The following is an 18,165-nucleotide window of genomic DNA, read 5'->3' on the forward strand; positions in this document are numbered from 1 at the left end:
TTAAAAACCTCTAAGGAAGGAGATTCTACCACCTCCCTAGGTAACGCATTCCAGTGTTTCACCACCCTCTTAGTGAAAAAGTTTTTCCTAATATCCAATCTAAACCTCCCCCACTGCAACTTCAGACCATTACTCCTCGTTCTGTCATCTGCTACCACTGAGAACAGTCTAGAGCCATCCTCTTTGGAACCCCCTTTCAGGTAGTTGAAAGCAGCTATCAAATCCCCCCTCATTCTTCTCTTCTGCAGGCTAAACAATCCCAGCTCCCTCAGCCTCTCCTCATAAGTCATGTGTTCCAGACCCCTAATCATTTTTGTTGCCCTTCGCTGGACTCTCTCCAATTTATCCACATCCTTCTTGTAGTGTGGGGCCCAAAACTGGACACAGTACTCCAGATGAGGCCTCACCAATGTCGAATAGAGGGGAACAATCACGTCCCTCTATCTGCTCACTATGCCCCTACTTATACATCCCAAAATGCCATTGGCCTTCTTGGCAACAAGGGCACACTGCTGACTCATATCCAGCTTCTCGTCCACTATCACCCTTAGGTCCTTTTCCGCAGAACTGATGCCTAGCCATTCGGTCCCTGGTCTGAAGCTGTGCATTGGGTTCTTCCGTCCTAAGTGCAGGACCCTGCACTTATTCTTATTGAACCTCATCAGATTTCTTTTGGCCCAATCCTCCAATTTGTCTAGGTCCTTCTGTATCCTATCCCTCCCCTCCAGCATATCTACCACTCCTCCCAGTTTAGTATCATCCGCAAATTTGCTGAGAGTGCAATACACACCATCCTCCAGATCATTTATGAAGATATTGAACAAAACCGCCCCAGGACCGACCCCTGGGGCACTCCACTTGATACCGGCTGCCAACTAGACATGGAGCCATTGATCACTACCCGTTGAGCCCGACAATCTAGCCAGCTTTCTACCCACCTTATAGTGCATTCATCCAGCCCATACTTCCTTAACTTGCTGACAAGAATACTGTGGGAGACCGTGTCAAAAGCTTTGCTAAAGTCAAGAAACAATACATCCACTGCTTTCCCTTCATCCACAGAACCAGTAATCTCATCATAAAAGGCGATTAGATTAGTCAGGCATGACCTTCCCTTGGTGAATCCATGCTGGCTGTTCCTGATCACTTTCCTCTCATGCAAGTGCATCAGGATTGATTCTTTGAGGACCTGCTCCATGATTTTTCCAGGGACTGAGGTGAGGCTGACTGGCCTGTAGTTCCCAGGATCCTCCTTCTTCCCTTTTTTAAAGATTGGCACTACATTAGCCTTTTTCCAGTCATCCGGGACTTCCCCGGTTCGCCACGAGTTTTCAAAGATAATGGCCAATGGCTCTGCAATCACAGCCGCCAATTCCTTCAGCACTCTCGGATGCAACTCGTCCGGCCCCATGGACTTGTGCACGTCCAGCTTTTCTAAATAGTCCCTAACCACCTCCATCTCCACAGAGGGCTGGCCATCTCTTCCCCATTTTGTGATGCCCAGCGCAGCAGTCTGGGAGCTGACCTTGTTCGTGAAAACAGAGGCAAAAAAAGCATTGAGTACATTAGCTTTTTCCACATCCTCTGTCACTAGGTTGCCTCCCTCATTCAGTAAGGGGCCCACACTTTCCTTGGCTTTCTTCTTGTTGCCAACATACCTGAAGAAACCCTTCTTGTTACTCTTAACATCTCTGGCTAGCTGCAGCTCCAGGTGCGATTTGGCCCTCCTGATATCATTCCTACATGCCCGAGCAATATTTTTATACTCTTCCCTGGTCATATGTCCAACCTTCCACTTCTTGTAAGCTTCTTTTTTATGTTTAAGATCCGCTAGGATTTCACCATTAAGCCAAGCTGGTCGCCTGCCATATTTACTATTCTTTCGACTCATTGGGATGGTTTGTCCCTGTAACCTCAACAGGGATTCCTTGAAATACAGCCAGCTCTCCTGGACTCCTTTCCCCTTCAAGTTAGTCCCCCAGGGGATCCTGGCCATCCGTTCCCTGAGGGAGTCGAAGTCTGCTTTCCTGAAGTCCAGGGTCCGTATCCTGCTGCTTACCTTTCTTCCCTGCATCAGGATCCTGAACTCAACCAACTCATGGTCACTGCCTCCCAGATTCCCATCCACTTTTGCTTCCCCCACTAATTCTACCCGGTTTGTGAGCAGCAGGTCAAGAAAAGCTCCCCCCGTAGTTGGCTCCTCTAGCACTTGCGCCAGGAAATTGTCCCCTACGCTTTCCAAAAACTTCCTGGATTGTCTATGCACCGCTGTATTGCTCTCCCAGCAGATATCAGGAAAATTAAAGTCACCCATGAGAATCAGGGCATGTGATCTAATAGCTTCCGTGAGCTGCCGGAAGAAAGCCTCATCTACCTCATCCCCCTGGTCCGGTGGTCTGTAGCAGACTCCCACCACTACATCACTCTTGTTGCACACACTTCTAAACTTAATCCAGAGACTCTCAGGTTTTTCTGCAGTTTCGTACCGGAGCTCTGAACAGTCATACTGCTCCCTTACATACAGTGCTACTCCCCCACCTTTTCTGCCCTGCCTGTCCTTCCTGAACAGTTTATAACCATCCATGACAGTACTCCAGTCATGGGAGTTATCCCAGCAAGTCTCTGTTATTCCGATCACGTCATAGTTCCTTGACATCACCAGGACCTCCAGTTCTCCCTGCTTGTTTCCAAGGCTTTGTGCATTTGTATATAAGCACTTGAGATAACCTGTTGATCGCCCCTCATTCCCAGTATGACGCAGGAGCCCTCCCCTCACAGACATTCCTGCCTGTGCTTCCTCCCGGTATCCCGCTTTCCCACTTACCTCAGGGCTTTGGTCTCCTTCACCCGGTGAACCTAGTTTAAAGCCCTCCTCACTAGGTTAGCCAGCCTGCTGGCAAAGATGCTCTTCCCTCTCTTCGTAAGATGGAGCCCGTCTCTGCCCAGCACTCCTCCTTCATGGAACACCATCCCATGGTCAAAGAATCCAAAGCCTTCTCTCCGACACCACCTGCGTAGCCATTCGTTGACTTCCACGATTCGACGGTCCCTACCTAGGCCTTTTCCTTCCATGGGGAGGATGGACGAGAACACCACTTGCGCCTCCAACTCCTTTATCCTTCTTCCTAGAGCCACATAGTCCGCAGTGATCCGCTCAAGTCATTCTTGGCAGTATCATTGGTGCCCACATGGAGAAGCAGGAAGGGGTAGCGATCCGAGGGCTTGATGAGTCTCGGCAGTCTCTCCGTCACACCGCGAATCTTAGCCCCTGGCAAGCAACAGACTTCTCGGTTTTCCCGGTCAGGGCGGCAGATAGATGACTCAGTCCCCCGGAGGAGAGAGTCCCCGACCACCACCACCCGCCTTCTCCTCTTGGGAGTGGTGGTCGTGGAACCCCCAACCTCAGGACATAGCATCTCTTGTAACAGGTCTGGGATGTGCATGTTCTTTACAGGTTCCCAAGACTGCTCATCTGGACCACAGCCTTCCCAGTCACCAGGTGCTGGTACTTTGCCCTAAATCGCTGTGAGTCAATGTCAAGATTCCTCCCCCATGCTGAACTCTAGGGTACAGATGTGGGGACCTGCATGAAAAACCTCCTAAGCTTATTTTTACCAGCTCAGGTCAAAACTTCCCCAAGGTACAAAATATTCCACCCTTTGTCCTTGGATTGGCCGCTACCACCACCAAACTAATACTGGTTACTGGGGAAGAGCTGTTTGGATGCGTCTTTCCCCCCAAAATACTTCCCAAAACCTTGCACCCCACTTCCTGGACAAGGTTTGGTAAAAAGCCTCACCAATTTGCCTAGGTGACTACAGACCCAGACCCTTGGATCTTAAGAACAATGAACAATCCTCCCAAAACTTGCACCCCCGCTTTCCTGGGAAATGTTGGATAAAAAGCCTCACCAATTTGCATAGGTGACCACAGACCCAAACCCTTGGATCTGAGAACAATGAAAAAGCATTCAGTTTTCTTACAAGAAGACTTTTAATAAAAATAGAAGTAAATAGAAATAAAGAAATCCTCCCTGTAAAATCAGGATGGTAGATACCTTACAGGGTAATTAGATTCAAAGCATAGAGAACCCCTCTAGGCAAAACCTTAAGTTACAAAAAAGATACACAGACAGAAATAGTTATTCTATTCAACACAGTTCTTTTCTCAGCCATTTAAAGAAATCATAATCTAACACGTACCTAGCTAGATTACTAACTAAAAGTTCTAAGACTCCATTCCTGGTCTATCCCCGGCAAATACAGACTATAGACAGACACACAGACCCTTTGTTTCTCTCCCTCCTGCCAGCTTTTGAAAGTATCTTGTCTCCTCATTGGTCATTTTGGTCAGGTGCCAGCGAGGTTACCTTTAGCTTCTTAACCCTTTACAGGTGAGAGGAGTTTTACTCTGGCCAGGAGGGATTTTAAAGGGGTTTACCCTTCCCTTTATATTTATGACAGTCAAGGATTCAGTGGACCAAGTATTCCTCCTTTCCATAGACTGTTATGGGCTTTGGTTGGCAGGTTGGAACAGTTTGAGTTTGGATTCTCAATGCAGGGCTTTAAAAGTGAGATGTGAAAGATGGGGTAGATCTTCAAGGACTCGGGCAGCTGTAACCTCTGGGTTTACCTGTTTTATAATCTTGAAAGGGTCCAGGTGTTGGTAGTCTAGTTTGGCGGATAGGTGGCTCAATTTAAGGTTCTGGGTGTGGTAGAAAGAGAGAGCCTGAGACATGAGGCCTTGTATAAGAAGCCCACTCTGAGGCCTGAGGCCTGAACTAAGGTAGTGGTCAAGCCCTGCTACTATAAAGCAAAATTACCAAAAGTCAGGCTGTGAGCAGAAGCCAGGCTCTGTCTGCGTGCTGGCTCATGGACACTGGCAAGAACAGGGCTCGTATTGCAAAAACACACACATTCCTGAGAAGCGCTAAGCACAGGACACTCATGCAAGCACATTCCAGAAGGGTGGTACCAAGTACGGTATGAAAACACTCCCCTAAGATGATACAAGGACACGCTGACCCCCTCTTAAAGATAAAGTCAGATAACAGGGTGATGGATATAGATGATTAGATTGAACCAACACGTACAAGGTAAAGGGTGGTAACTAACCACATCAGAGGGGCAGTAACTAGCTACATCAGAGGGCAATATGTAACTTGTTTGTATCAGTGTATAAAATGGAGTCTCAGAGGGAGTGTCTTTGGCCATCCTAGGGGGGAATGCAAAGTCCTGCCATTCACTGAGCAGAGTCCATTGTTACAGGAATACACATATTAGTGGTCCGGTAGAGTCTGTGGGATAGTAGTACTGTGCTTTGTTGACAATAAACCTGGCTGGGTGCCTTCACTACTAATCTGAGTCTTGTGGTCTTTGTGGGCAGTTCTATCAAGGTCTGCTGTGTCCACTACCTGCTCAGAGCTGGGACAGCACACTGAAAGAACACACACACAGCCAACATCTGACAACATTGGGCAGAGACCCACACCTTGTCCCCTACAGCCAGATTGGGGGCAGCCTGATGATCTTGGTCCACATGGTGTTAATAGGCCTTTTTGACTGTGTTCCCTGAGCTCCTGGTGCACCTCATGTAGGTGGGAGGCTAAATCCATGGCGGCCAGCACTGGGGAACTTATGGGTAAGTGGGGCTGAAAACTATAGTTTGCAAAGGATGTGCTATATTGGGTCATGACATGATTTGCATTCTTATATGTGAACTCAGCACAGCACAGCAGGGGGAGCCTGAAAGGAATCAATTGCAAAACATTCCAGCATTCTAACGCTGGAGATTGCATTTAGTTATATTGTGATACATGCCTTAAAATGTAACTGAAATGAAAAACTGATTTGGCTAAAAGTGAAAATCTATTTATGATATGAGAATGTGTATATGTACTGCACACTTAAATGCTGCACAGTAAAAACAGTGAACAAACACTGAGTATCATTGTAAACAAAGCAAACACCTGGCAACTGGAGATTTTACACCTATTTGCAACATTAACCTTTCAGACCAAAGTAGGAATTGAGGGTGATTTACATTCTTTCTGGGTATCTCAATACCCCATCTCTTATGCTCCAAAATGTAGCCTGGCCTCAACATTTCTTTTGTCCTCAGTCTGTCCTACTCCCTCTACTCTTTAAAGTGAGCCCTTCCCATATCAATAGTCTGGATCTAGCACCTTCTGTAGTCAAAGATGACTCCCTTACCACTTAAGCAGGCATCTCATCCAACTTTCCCAAATCACCTATTCCCAAACGCCAGCTGCTTTGCTATCAAGGAGCCACTCCCGACCTCTACTGTTACTTCCTGGGTTGAGGGAGTGTGAAGGATCTAGCAGCAGAAGTTGGGCACATTATGAATGTTTAGGTATGACAGTTGGGTGACCAGATGTCCTAATTTTATAGGGCCAATCCCGATATTCGGGCCTTTGTCTTATTTAGGAGCATATTACCCCTCTCCTTCTGTCCTGATTTTTCACACTTGCTATCTGGTCACCCAATATTACAGTGACTGGTGCTATAGAATAAACTAACATGTAGGTATGATGTTCAAGATTCACTAATTAGACAGGATAAGTTCAGGGAGAAGGGGGGTTTGCAGCAGAGGGCAGGCAGTGTCACTCAAGGCTCACTGCATCCAGGAATCTTGACTTGACATTGCCTCCCAGTAGCCATACAAACTCTCCCTTCCTCTATGGCAGAGACACCTTCCCAAAAGGAGAATTAGCCCATCCCCAGATGGCAGCCATTTAAGAAGTTACCAGTTTCCTAAGAGTTAAGTGATGCTATTATTTATTTTTATATACAACCAGGGAAAACTTGCCTTTGCCAAATATAGCTTTGCACTGTCTCTCATGGCTGGGGCATCTCCTTTGGAAACAATGGACATTGTCACCACACGGAGTTCCATCTTGCTTAAACACATCCTTTGGGCACCATTCTGAAGTCCCATTGCAGTACTCAGGTAGGTCACACTCACCAATTCTTTCTCTGCATATTTTTCCTTCTCTATGAAACTGTTGAAAATAATAATACAAAGATCTGAAGGTGATTTCTCTCAGGAAGCCTATCCCACAGGCTGTCATTAAAATGTTGTTTTAGCAGTTCCCTAACATCTAACCTGTAGTTACTTAGCCATTTGTTTTAACACAGCTCAGGTAAAAGGAAGATGCAAAATAAATACATTAAGTAGAACTCACTTTCTTGGTCTTATGTTGACATTTATCACAGTGCATTCCAATTCTAATCTTTAAAATAATTGTAATTCTTTTCCACTCCAAAATGATGATTAAACTCTTAGTGCTTTTAATAATTAACAATGATCAAAGAAAATATTGATTCTTGCCTATCTATTCATTTTCTTTTGCATGTTGGGTCTGCCAAGGCTAGGCCTGGGGTCACATCACTAACAATGCACAACAGCTGGAGTTAACAGTCACTGGTAAGTGGGGGAAGGGACTCAGCCAGCAATTTACTGAACAAGCACTTCATATCTTTTTACAGCATTAGAATGTCTGGCGTAAATGAGGGTCAGATCAGCAGATCCCCTATGTCAAAGAAAAGAAACTGATAGCTGAGGGGTGGACAAACTTTTTGGCTGAGGGCCAAATCAGGGTTGCAAAACTGTATGGAGGGCCGGGCAGGGAAGGCTGTGCCTCCCCAAACAGCCTGGCCCCTGCCCCCTATCCGCCCCCTCCCACTTCCCGCCCCCTAACTGCCCCCCTCAGAACCCGTGACCCATCCAACCCCCCCGCTCCTTGTCCCCTAACCACCCCCCCAGAACCCGACCCCCTTCCTGTCCCCTGACTGCCCCGACCTCTATCAACACCCCCGCTCCCTGACAGGCCCCCTGGGACTCCCACGCCTATCCAACCCGCCCTGTTCCCCGTCCCCAGAACCTCCGCCCCATCCAACCGCCCCCTGCTCCCCCGTCCCCTGACTGCCGCCTGGGACCCCCTGCTTCTTATCCAGCCCCCCCGCTCCCCGCCCCCTCACCATGCTGCTCAGAGCAGCAGGAGCTCGCAGCCCAGCCACCTGGCCGGAGCCAGCCATGCCACTGTGCTGCCCAGCAGGAGCGGTGGGCCAGAGCTGAGGCTGCGGGGACGGGGGACAGCAGGGGAGGGGACAGGGGCTAGCCTCCCTAGCCGGGAGCTCAAGGGCCAGGCAGGATGGTCCCGCGGGCCAGATGTGGCCCGTGGGCCGTAGTTTGCCAAACCTCTGTGATAGCTTGACAGGTAGGAATTAAACCTCTCTCTTCTGGAGTACTGAAGCTGCTGAGCCTGTGTATCTGGGCATCAACATGAATGATTCAGGTTGCTAAAGGTTATCACATTTTTATCTCACCTGACAGTTTTCACAGCAGAGTCCAGAAATACAGGCAGCACCTGGCTTTACCGTACAATTGGCTAGGCAACAACCATTCCGTAGGCACACCTTCAAATACAAAATGAAATAGCACCTCACTATAACAATCTGCTGCAGAGTTCTCCTGGCATAGCACTGCTCTCATACTTTATCGTTTTACTGAATGTCATTAGTGCTATTTCTTTCAAATAGTAATAAAGTTAGTGAAGTTGAGAGACAAATTCCCATTCCCCACCAGAGTTCAAATCATATAGATTTAAAAGAAATATTAAAATTTTAGATCCAAATGCTACACAAGAAATCCAAAGAGAATGCTACCGTCTAGAGAGGAAGTATAGTCCAGTGGTTATGAGAGTAGCCTAGTACTGAGAAGACTGGGTTTATTTCCATGCTTTGCTGTAATCTTCATGTGAGCTTGAGGACAAGACACTCAGGGAACGGAGGCACAGAAAAACTATTTGTGAACAGGGATAAGAGTACTTCCCTATCTCCTTGGGGTCTTATGAGGATAAATACATTTAAAAGATTGTGAGGTGTTCAGATTCTACAGTGATGGGGGTCACATAAGTACCATAGACGGATGTAATATTTCTAATGATTTGAAGACATGTGCAAACAATCTTCAATAGTTTTATTTTATGTATGCTTTTAAAAGCAGATTCACCAGGACACTAAAGAAGCATTCAGCAGCCAAAGCGCACTCGAGAATCTGGTGCTCAATTTGTAATTTACCTGCTGGTTTAGAGGATTGCATTAGTGAGACTGGTCCTATGTGCAGTTAGGTATGGGGATAGCGTAGTCCCGGGGTCTCAAACTCAAATGACCACGAGGGCCATACGAGGTCTAGTACATTGGCCTGAAGGCTGCATTACTGACACCTCCCCCCATGCCACCCTCGGCCCCACCCCCACTCCACCCCTTTTATGAGGCCCTGCCCCTGCCCCGCCTCTTCCCACCCCTTCCCTGCCCCCATTCCAACCCCTTCCCTGAGGGCCGGAGCTGCTCTAGGTAAGTGCTGGGTGGGACAGGGGGACTGCAGGGAGCTGGCAGGCCACAGGAAATAGCCCTGCGGGCTGCATTCGGCCCACAGCCCATGTGTTTGAGACCCCTGGCGTAGTCCCTGAGTCCCAATGTTTCTGGGTTTTAAGGGCTTCCCCTGTACCCCCATCTTAGTTCTCCTGGTACTGCTGCCAAAATGGGAGTGGTGCTAAGGCAACAATGGCATGGAGAGCCTTACAGGCACTGATGCAGCCATGGAACCTTTAAAGAGCAGTGACAGTTGGGCCAAGTAAACTAGATGTGTCCAGTCTCCGCTTGGACCACTGAGTCATTACAGCCAACAGCACGGTTGCATACAGATTAGCTGCAGAAGAAATTTGGCAACTGGTGTAGTTAGTACTGATGTCACAATGGCCCCAGTGAAGAGTTACCCAAGCTCTTAAACTGAGCCTATTAACGGCCTATTATGGTGACAAAGGTGTTGGTAACAACTTCATAATGTAGGTTGAGTTCCATTCTGCACTTACAGCAGGGATTCAACTGCTTTGGTATACATGAAAAATACAGCACCTCCTTCCCAAAATGGTAGCACTTACTCTCTCAATAGAGACTGAACTAATTTTCTAGAATTTACAATTTTAATTAGTTCATGGGTTAAAATTAACGATAAACTAGGTCCTTTAAGAAATTTAGCCTCCCCAGGGAAGAACCCAAGGAAGGCAAAGAGGATACAGATGAGTCATTTATGTCTAAGCTAAAGAGCTTATTCCCATGAGCCTCTGGGGTTGCTGGTAGGGAATCATAGAATCATAGCACTGGAAGGGACCTTGAGAAGTCATCTAATCCAGTCCCCTGCACTCATGGCAGGACTAATCCCTGTCAGGTTTTTGCGTAACCTACTCTTAAAAATCTCCAATGATGGAGATTCCACAACCTCCTTAGGCAATTTATTCCAGTGCTTATTCCACCTTGACAGACTAAAGAAACGCAATTTTTTCAATCTTCCCTCCTAGGTCATGTTTTCCCAGACCATTAACCATTTTTGTTGCTCTTGTCTGGACTTTCTCCAATTTTTTCACATCTTACATGAAATATGGTGCCCAGACCTGGATACAATGCTCCAGTTGAGGCCTAATCAGCGTGGATTAGAGCAGAGAATTACTTCTCGTGTCTTGCTTAAAACATAAGAACATAAGAATGACCATACTGGGTCAGACCAAAAGTCCATCCAGCCCAGTATCCTGTCTACCAACAGTGGCCATTGCCAGGTGCCCCAGAGGGAGTGAATTTAACAGTAATGATCAAGTGATCTCTCTCCTGTCATCCATCTCCACCCTCTGACACACAGAGGCTAGGGACACCATTCCTTACCCATCCTGGCTAATAGCCATTAATGGACTTAACCTCCATGAATTTATCCAGTTTTCTTTCAAACCCTGTTATAGTCCTAGCCTTCACAACCTCCTCAAGCAAGGAGTTCCACAGGTAGACTGTGCGCTGAGTGAAGAACTTCCTTTTATTTGTTTTAAACTGGCTACCGATTAATTTCATTTGGTGGCCCCTAGTTCTTATATTATGGGAACAAGTAAATAACTTTTCCTTATTCTTTCTCCACACCACTCATGATTTTATATACCTCTATCATAGCCCCCCTTACTCTCCTCTTTTCCAAGCTGAAAAGTCCTAGCCTCTTTAATCTCTCCTCATATGGGACCCGTTCCAACCCTAACCATGTTAGTTGCCCTTTTCTGAACCTTTTCTAATGCCAGTATATCTTTTTTCAGATGAGGGGACCACACCTGTATGTAGTATTCAAGATGTGGGGGTACCATGGATTTATATAAGGGCAGTAAGATATTCTCTGTCTTATTCTCTATTCCTTTTTTAATGATTCCTAACATTCCATTTGCTTTTTTGACTGCCACTGCACACTGCATGGACGTCTTCAGAGAACTATCCACGATGACTCCAAAATCTTTCTCCTGATTAGTTGCAGCTAAATTAACTCCCATCATATTGTATGTACAGCTGTGGTTATTTTTTCCAGTGTACAGTTCTTTACATTTATCCACATTAAATTTCATTTGCCATTTCGTTGCCCAATCACTTAGTTTTGTGAGATCTTTTTGAAGTTCTTCACAGTCTGCTTTGGTCTTAACTATCTTGAGCAGTTTAGTACCATCTCCAAACGTTGCCACCTCACTGCTTACCCCTTTCTCCAGATCATTTATGAATAAGTTGAATAGGATTGGTCCTAGGACTGACCCTTGGGGAACACCACTAGTTACCCCTCTCCATTCTGAAAATTTACCATTTATTCCTACCCTTTGTTCCATGTCTTTTAACCAGTTCTCAATCCATGAAAGGATCTTCCCTCTTACTCTATGACAACTTAATTTACATAAGAGCCTTTGGTGAGGGACCTTGGCAAAGGCTTTCTTGAAATCTAAGTACACTACGTCCACTGGATCCCCCACATGTTTCTTGACCCCCTCAAAGAACTCTAATGGATTAGTAAGACATGATCTCCCTTTATAGAAATCATGTTGACTTTTGTGCAACAATTTATGTTCTTCTATGTGTCTGACAATTTTATTCTTTTCTATTGTTTCAACTAATTTGCCCGGTACTGACGTTAGACTTTCCGGTCTGTTATTGCCAGGATCACCTCTAACCAGTCCTGTTACAGTTACTTCTTAGACCAGACCCTGTGCTCCACTCAGGACTAGATTGAGAGTTGTCTCTCCCCTTGTGGGTTCCTGTACCAGCTGCTCCAAGAAGCAGTCATTTAAAGTATCAAGAAATTTTGTCTCTGCATTTCATCCTGAGGTGACATGTACCCAGTCAATATGGGGATAATTGAAATCCCCCACTATTATTGACTTTTTATTTTGATAGCCTTTCTAATCTCCCTTAGCATTTCTTCGTCATTATCTCTGTCCTGGACAGGTGGTCGATAATAGTGCCCTACTGTTATATTCTTATTAGAGGCATGGAATTATTATCCATTGAGATTCTATGGAACATGTGGATTCATTTAAGATTTTTATTTCATTTGATTCTACATTTTCTTTCACATATAGTGCCACTCCCCCGCCCCCCCACATGACCTGTTCTGTCCTTGCGATATATTTTGTAGCCGGAATGATTGTGTCCCATTGATTGTCCTCCCTCCACCAGGTTTCTGTGATGCCTATTATAGAATCATAGAATATCAGGGTTGGAAGGGACCTCAGGAGGTCATCTAGTCCAACCCCCTGCTCAAAGCAGGACCAATCCCCAACTAAATCATCCCAGCCAGGGCTTTGTCAAGCCTGATCTTAAAAACTTCAAAGGAAGGAGATTCCCCCACCTCCCTAGGTAACGCATTCCAGTGCTTCACCACCCTCCTAGTGAAAAAGTTTTTCCTAATATCCAACCTAAACCTCAACCACTGCAACTTGAGACCATTACTCCTCGTTCTGTCCACTGCTACCACTGAGAACAGTCTAGATCCATCCTCTTTGGAACCACTTCAGGTAGTTGAAAGCAGCTATCAAATCCCCCCTCATTCTTCTCTTCTGCAGACTAAATAATCCCAGTTCCCTCAGCCTCTCCTCATAAGTCATGTGTTCCAGTTCCCAAATCATTTTTGTGGCCCTCCGCTGGATGCTTTCCAATTTTTTTGCACCCCTCTTGTAGTGTGGGGCCCAAAACTGGACACAGTACTCCAGATGAGGCCTCACCAATATCTAATAGAGGGGAACGATCACGTCCCTCAATCTGCTGGCAATGCCCCTACTTATATATCCCAAAATGCCATTGGCCTTCTTGGCAACAAGGGCACACTGTTGACTCATATCCAGCTTCTCATCCACTGTAATCCCTAGGTACTTTTCTGCAGAACTGCTGCCGAGCCATTCGGTCCCTAGTCTGCAGCGGTGCATGGAATTCTTCTGTCTTAAGTGCAGGACTTTTCCTTGTTGAACCTCATCAGATTTCTTCGGGCCCAATCCTCTAGTTTCTCTAGGTCCCTCTGTATCCTATCCCTACCCTCCAGCGTATCTACCTCTCCTCCCAGTTTATATCAATATCCTCCTTAAACAAGAAGCACTCTAGTTCACCCATCTTATTATTTAGATTTCTAGCAGTTGTGTACGAGCACTTTAAAAACTTGTCACTGTTTATTTGTCTGCCCTTTCCTGATGTGTCAGATTCTTTATGTGAATGTTTCTCATCTGATCTGGTCCATACTTTACCCTCTTCCATCCTCTCCTCCTGACTAAAACCTAGAGAATTTCTATCAATAGACTCTCCTCTAAGATAATTCTCTGTCCGATCCAAGTGCGCCTCTGCAGCAATCAGCTTTCCCCCATCTCTTAGTTTAAAAACTGCTTTGCAGCCTTTTTAATGTTAAGTGCCAGCAGTCTGGATCCACTTTGGTTTAGGTGGAGCCCATCCTTCCTGTATAGGCTCCCCCATCCCAAAAGTTTCCCCAGTTCCTAATAAATCTAAACCCCTCCTCTCTACACCATCATCTCATCCATGCATTGAGACTCTGAAGCTCTGTCTGCCTACCTGGCTCTCCGCGTGGACCTGGAAGTATTTCTGAGAATGCCATCATAGAGGTTCTGGATTTCAGTCTCTTTCCTAGCAGCCTAAATTTGGCCTCCAGGACGTCTCTCTTACCCTTCCCCATGTCATTGGTACCTACATGTACCATGACCACCGGCTCCTCCCCAGGACTACACATAAATCTATCTAGAACCTTTGCACCAGGCAGGCAAGTCACCATACGGTTCTCCCGGTCATCACAAACCCAGCTATCTATGTTTCTAATGATCGAATCTCCCATTACTAACACCTGCCTTTTCCTAATGACTGGAGTTCCCTCCCCCAGAGAGGTAACCTCAGTGCGAGAGGATACCCCAACATCATCTGGCAGGAAGTTCCCAATTATGGGAAGGTTTCCCTCTGTTCCTGTTGACTGCTCTCCTTCTCTGGGCCTTTCATCCTCCTTAAAAGCGCAGGGGCTATCTGACTGGAGGTGGGACAAATCTACAGTGTCCCGGAAAGCCTCATCAACATACCTCTCTGCCTCCCTTAGCTCCTCCAGTTCCGCCACCCTGGCCTCCAAAGCCCCTACACGGTCTCTGAGGGCCAGGAGCTCCGTGCACTGAATGCACACATACGCCACCCACCCACAGGGCAGGTAATCATACATGCTACACTGAGCGCAATAAACAGGATAGCCCCCACTCTGCTGCTGGGCTTCTGTCTGCATTTTCTCCTATAGCTAACTAGGTTAATAATAGGGGTTTTGTTTAAATCAAGACGTTTTGATTATTGTTTAGTTTTGATTATAGATTATAGTTTAGTGTAAAGGTTTTAAAGAATGGCAAGTGTACCTCGCCCCCTTCCCACTCTCCTTCCCAACTCCCTCTCGAAACTTCCTGTTAGTGGCCCCTGTTCGCAAAGCTCCCTGTTCGCTTGCTCACTTCTTTATAAAGCCCTGGCCTTCTTGATAGCCCTGCCCCCTGACGAAGGCTCAGCCAATGAACAGAGGCTTCTAGATTTCAAAACTTGTTTAGAAGGTCACAGCTTCCAACTGCCGACCAGAGCACACGGTCCTTGAAACAAACAAACAAACACACACACACACACACACACAAGCTCAGCACACAGCAAATAACCCCCAAACACAAACACACACTACAGTCAGCCACTTACCCCAAGGGTCCCGTATTTGCTCCTCCTTCACCTGGAGAACTCCCTCTCAAAACTCCCTGGTCGCGGTCCTGCTAATACACTCCTGCTAATACATCCCAGAATGCGGTTTGCTTTTTTGCAACAGTGTTACAGTGTTGACTCATATTTAGCTTGTGGTCCACTTTGACCTCCAGATCTCTTTTTGCAGTACTCCTTCCTAGGCAGTCATTTCCCATTCTGTATGTGTACTACTGATTGTTCCTTCCTAAATGGAATACTTTGCATTTGTTCGTACTGAATTTCATCCTATTTACTTCAGACCATTTCTCCAGTTTGTCCTGATCATTTTGAATTATAATCCTATCCTCCAGAGCACTTGCAACCACTCCCAGCTTGGTATCGTCCGCAAACTTTATAAGTGTACCCTCTATGCCATTATCCAAATCATTGATGAAGATATTGAACAGAAGCAGACCCAGAACTGATCCCTGAGGGGGTCCACTAGTTATGCCCTTCCAGCATGAATATGAACCACTGATAACTACTCTCTGGGAAGGGTTTTCCAGCCAGTTATGCACCCACCTTATAGTAGGTAGCATCTAGGTAGCATTTCCCTAGTTTGTTTATGAGGTCATGCGAGACACTATCACTATAAAGACACTATAAAGACACTATAAAGCTTTACTAAAATGAAGAAGTACCATGTCTATCCCTTCCCCCCTCCATCCACAAGGCTTGTTACCCTGTCAATGAAAGCTATCAGGTTGGTTTGACAAGATTTGTTCTTGACAAATCCATGCTGACTGTTACTTATCACCTTGTTATCTTCCAGATGTTTGCAAATTGATTGCTTACTTATTTGCTCCATTATCTTTCCAGCTACAGAAGTTAAGCTGACTAGTCTATAATTCCCCAGGTTGTCCTTATTTCCCTTTTTATGGATTGGCACTATTTTTTCCCTTTTCCAGTCTTCTGGAATCTCTCCCATCTTCCATGACTTTTCAAAGCTAATAGCTCAGATATCTCCTCAGTCAGTTCCTTGAGTATTCTAGGATGCATTTCATCAGACCCTGGTGACTTGAAGACATCTAACTTGTCTAAGTAATTTTAAACTTGTTCTTTCCCTATTTTAGCCTCTTCTGATCCTACCTCATTTTCACTGGCATTCATTATGTTAGACGTCCAATCACTATCTACCTTCTTGGTGAAAAACAAAACAAAGAAATCATTAAGGACCTCTGCTATTGCCACATTTTCTGTTATTGTTTTCCCCCCTCATTAGTAACGGGCCTACCCTGTCCTTGGTCTTCCTCTTGCTTCCAGTGTATTTGTAGAATGTTTTCTTGTTACCCTTTATGTCTCTTGCTAGTTTGATCTCATTTTGTGCCTTGGCCTTTCTAATTTTGTCCCTACATACTTGTGTTATTTGTTTATATTCATAGTTTGTAATTGACTTAGTTTCCACTTTTTGTGTGACTCTTTTTTGATTTTTAGATCTTTGAAGATCTCCTGGGTAAGCCAGGGTGGTCTCAAGCCATACTTCCTATCTTTCCTACACAGTGGGATAGTTTGTCACAGGTGTATAGATTCCAAATGATTTCAGTGTTGCCCTGGAATCTTTTAGGCTATGCAGCTTATCTTCCATCTTTTGTGAAAAGAGGAAGAGACCCTCAAAGAGCAAATCCTGGATGGTATGCTGTATTTCGGGAGGGAAACCAGAAGACTGCAGCCACAAACACCTCCTAATAGATATGGCAGATACCATGGATCAAGCTGCTGAGTCTGCCATATCCAAGCTGTCCTTGCCACCAGCTTGCCCTCCTCTATGATAAGAATGAATTACTGCCTGGAGTCCTCCAGTAGCCTGTCTTTAAACATCATGATATTTTCCCCTAGGGTGAAGTCGTAGCAACATAGGAGTGCTTGTTGGTTAGCAATTCTAAGCTGTAGGCCTCCTGTAGAATAAAGTTGATGACCAAACAAGTCCAGCCTCTTTGATTCTTTACCCTTTGGTGTCAACCCTTCTTGGTGTCCCTGCCTCTGCCACTCATTAGTTGTTGCAGCTACTGGAGATGTAGGGGGATGAGAGCAGAGGTGTTTGGAACCCTTAGAAGGGACACAGTGTCTGTTCTCTGCCTATTTAGCCGTGGGGAGAAAGGGTTTGCAAAAATGTTTTGATTGGTTCCAGAACTGCTTCGTTAATTGGAAGCGTCACGCTGGAGGGCCCCGCACACGCTAATATGTCCACTATCTTGTGGGATTTTTTCATGGACCTCTTCTGCTTGAATGTCTAACACTGGGGCACTCTTTTAAGCAGTCCGTGGTAAGCCTTGTAATCCTCTAGTGGTGGTGCATACTTCTCTACAGCCTCATCTGGCAATGAAGAAGATGCACCAGGATGCCGAGGCAAAGGCTGATCTACCTCTTGCAATGGAGGAGCTGCCTGAGCAACTTTCAGCTGATCAGTACCAGTGCCTGTACTGGGTGTTGGAGAATGTTGTCTGCAGTACTGATGGTCTCTGTGCACCCTTGAGGAAGGCAACTCAGATGGGAGAGGGGTTGTCATAGCAGGGGCTAGGGTACTTCACAGGGTCCAGAAAGGCCACTGACATAGCAGTGGTGGACTCCATGGTTGTACAGGCCATTACCCCTTATGATTTGGCCACTGTTGATACTGCTGTGACTTCCATGGACACTAAGGCTCTGACAGAGGATAAGCTTCCTGTATGGTATGGGACACAAAAGACCCTTCTTCTGAATCCAACAAAGATGAGTCAGATTCCTGCTATAACAGTGGAGAAGAACCCATGTGGACAAGAGATAGGTAAGCTGAACACGGAGATGGCGGTAGTGAGGATATTAATAGTGGCTTGCCCCTGGAACATACTGGCTTTTTAGGTACCGGAAGCAACATCAGAACCGCATGTTCTTGTGAAGCTGATGTAGGAACTACAGTCACTAGTACCAGCTGAAACCCTTCCTTAAATGCTGGGGACATTGATACCAAAAGGTTAAGCAAATCTCAGCATTATTGGTACTGGAATTGGGTCTTGAGTCTGGTGTCTTTGTATAGAAATTTCGTGGGTCAGGCTTGATGGGTCTAGCATAA

At 45.9% G+C, this 18,165-nt stretch overlaps 1 protein-coding gene across 2 annotated transcripts in view; it reads right to left on the reverse strand.

The window, feature by feature from the left end:
• The window catches only part of LOC144930390 (disintegrin and metalloproteinase domain-containing protein 9-like), a 64,281-nt gene extending 55,913 nt beyond the window's left edge, over positions 1 to 8,368 (reverse strand). For both annotated transcript variants that reach the window (XM_078851958.1, XM_078851954.1), the window contains exons 1-3: positions 8,349 to 8,368; positions 6,985 to 7,021; positions 6,829 to 6,875 (exon numbers count right to left, since the gene is read on the reverse strand). In XM_078851958.1, the coding sequence (XP_078708084.1) occupies positions 6,829 to 6,875; positions 6,985 to 7,001 (64 nt within the window). In that variant the 5' untranslated portion in view covers positions 7,002 to 7,021; positions 8,349 to 8,368. The remainder of the gene's footprint in view (positions 1 to 6,828; positions 6,876 to 6,984; positions 7,022 to 8,348) is intronic.
• Positions 8,369 to 18,165: the final 9,797 nt, after the last annotated feature.

This window comes from Lepidochelys kempii, chromosome 1 (genome assembly GCF_965140285.1).
Source record: "Lepidochelys kempii isolate rLepKem1 chromosome 1, rLepKem1.hap1, whole genome shotgun sequence".
Taxonomy (NCBI): Eukaryota; Metazoa; Chordata; order Testudines; family Cheloniidae; genus Lepidochelys; species Lepidochelys kempii.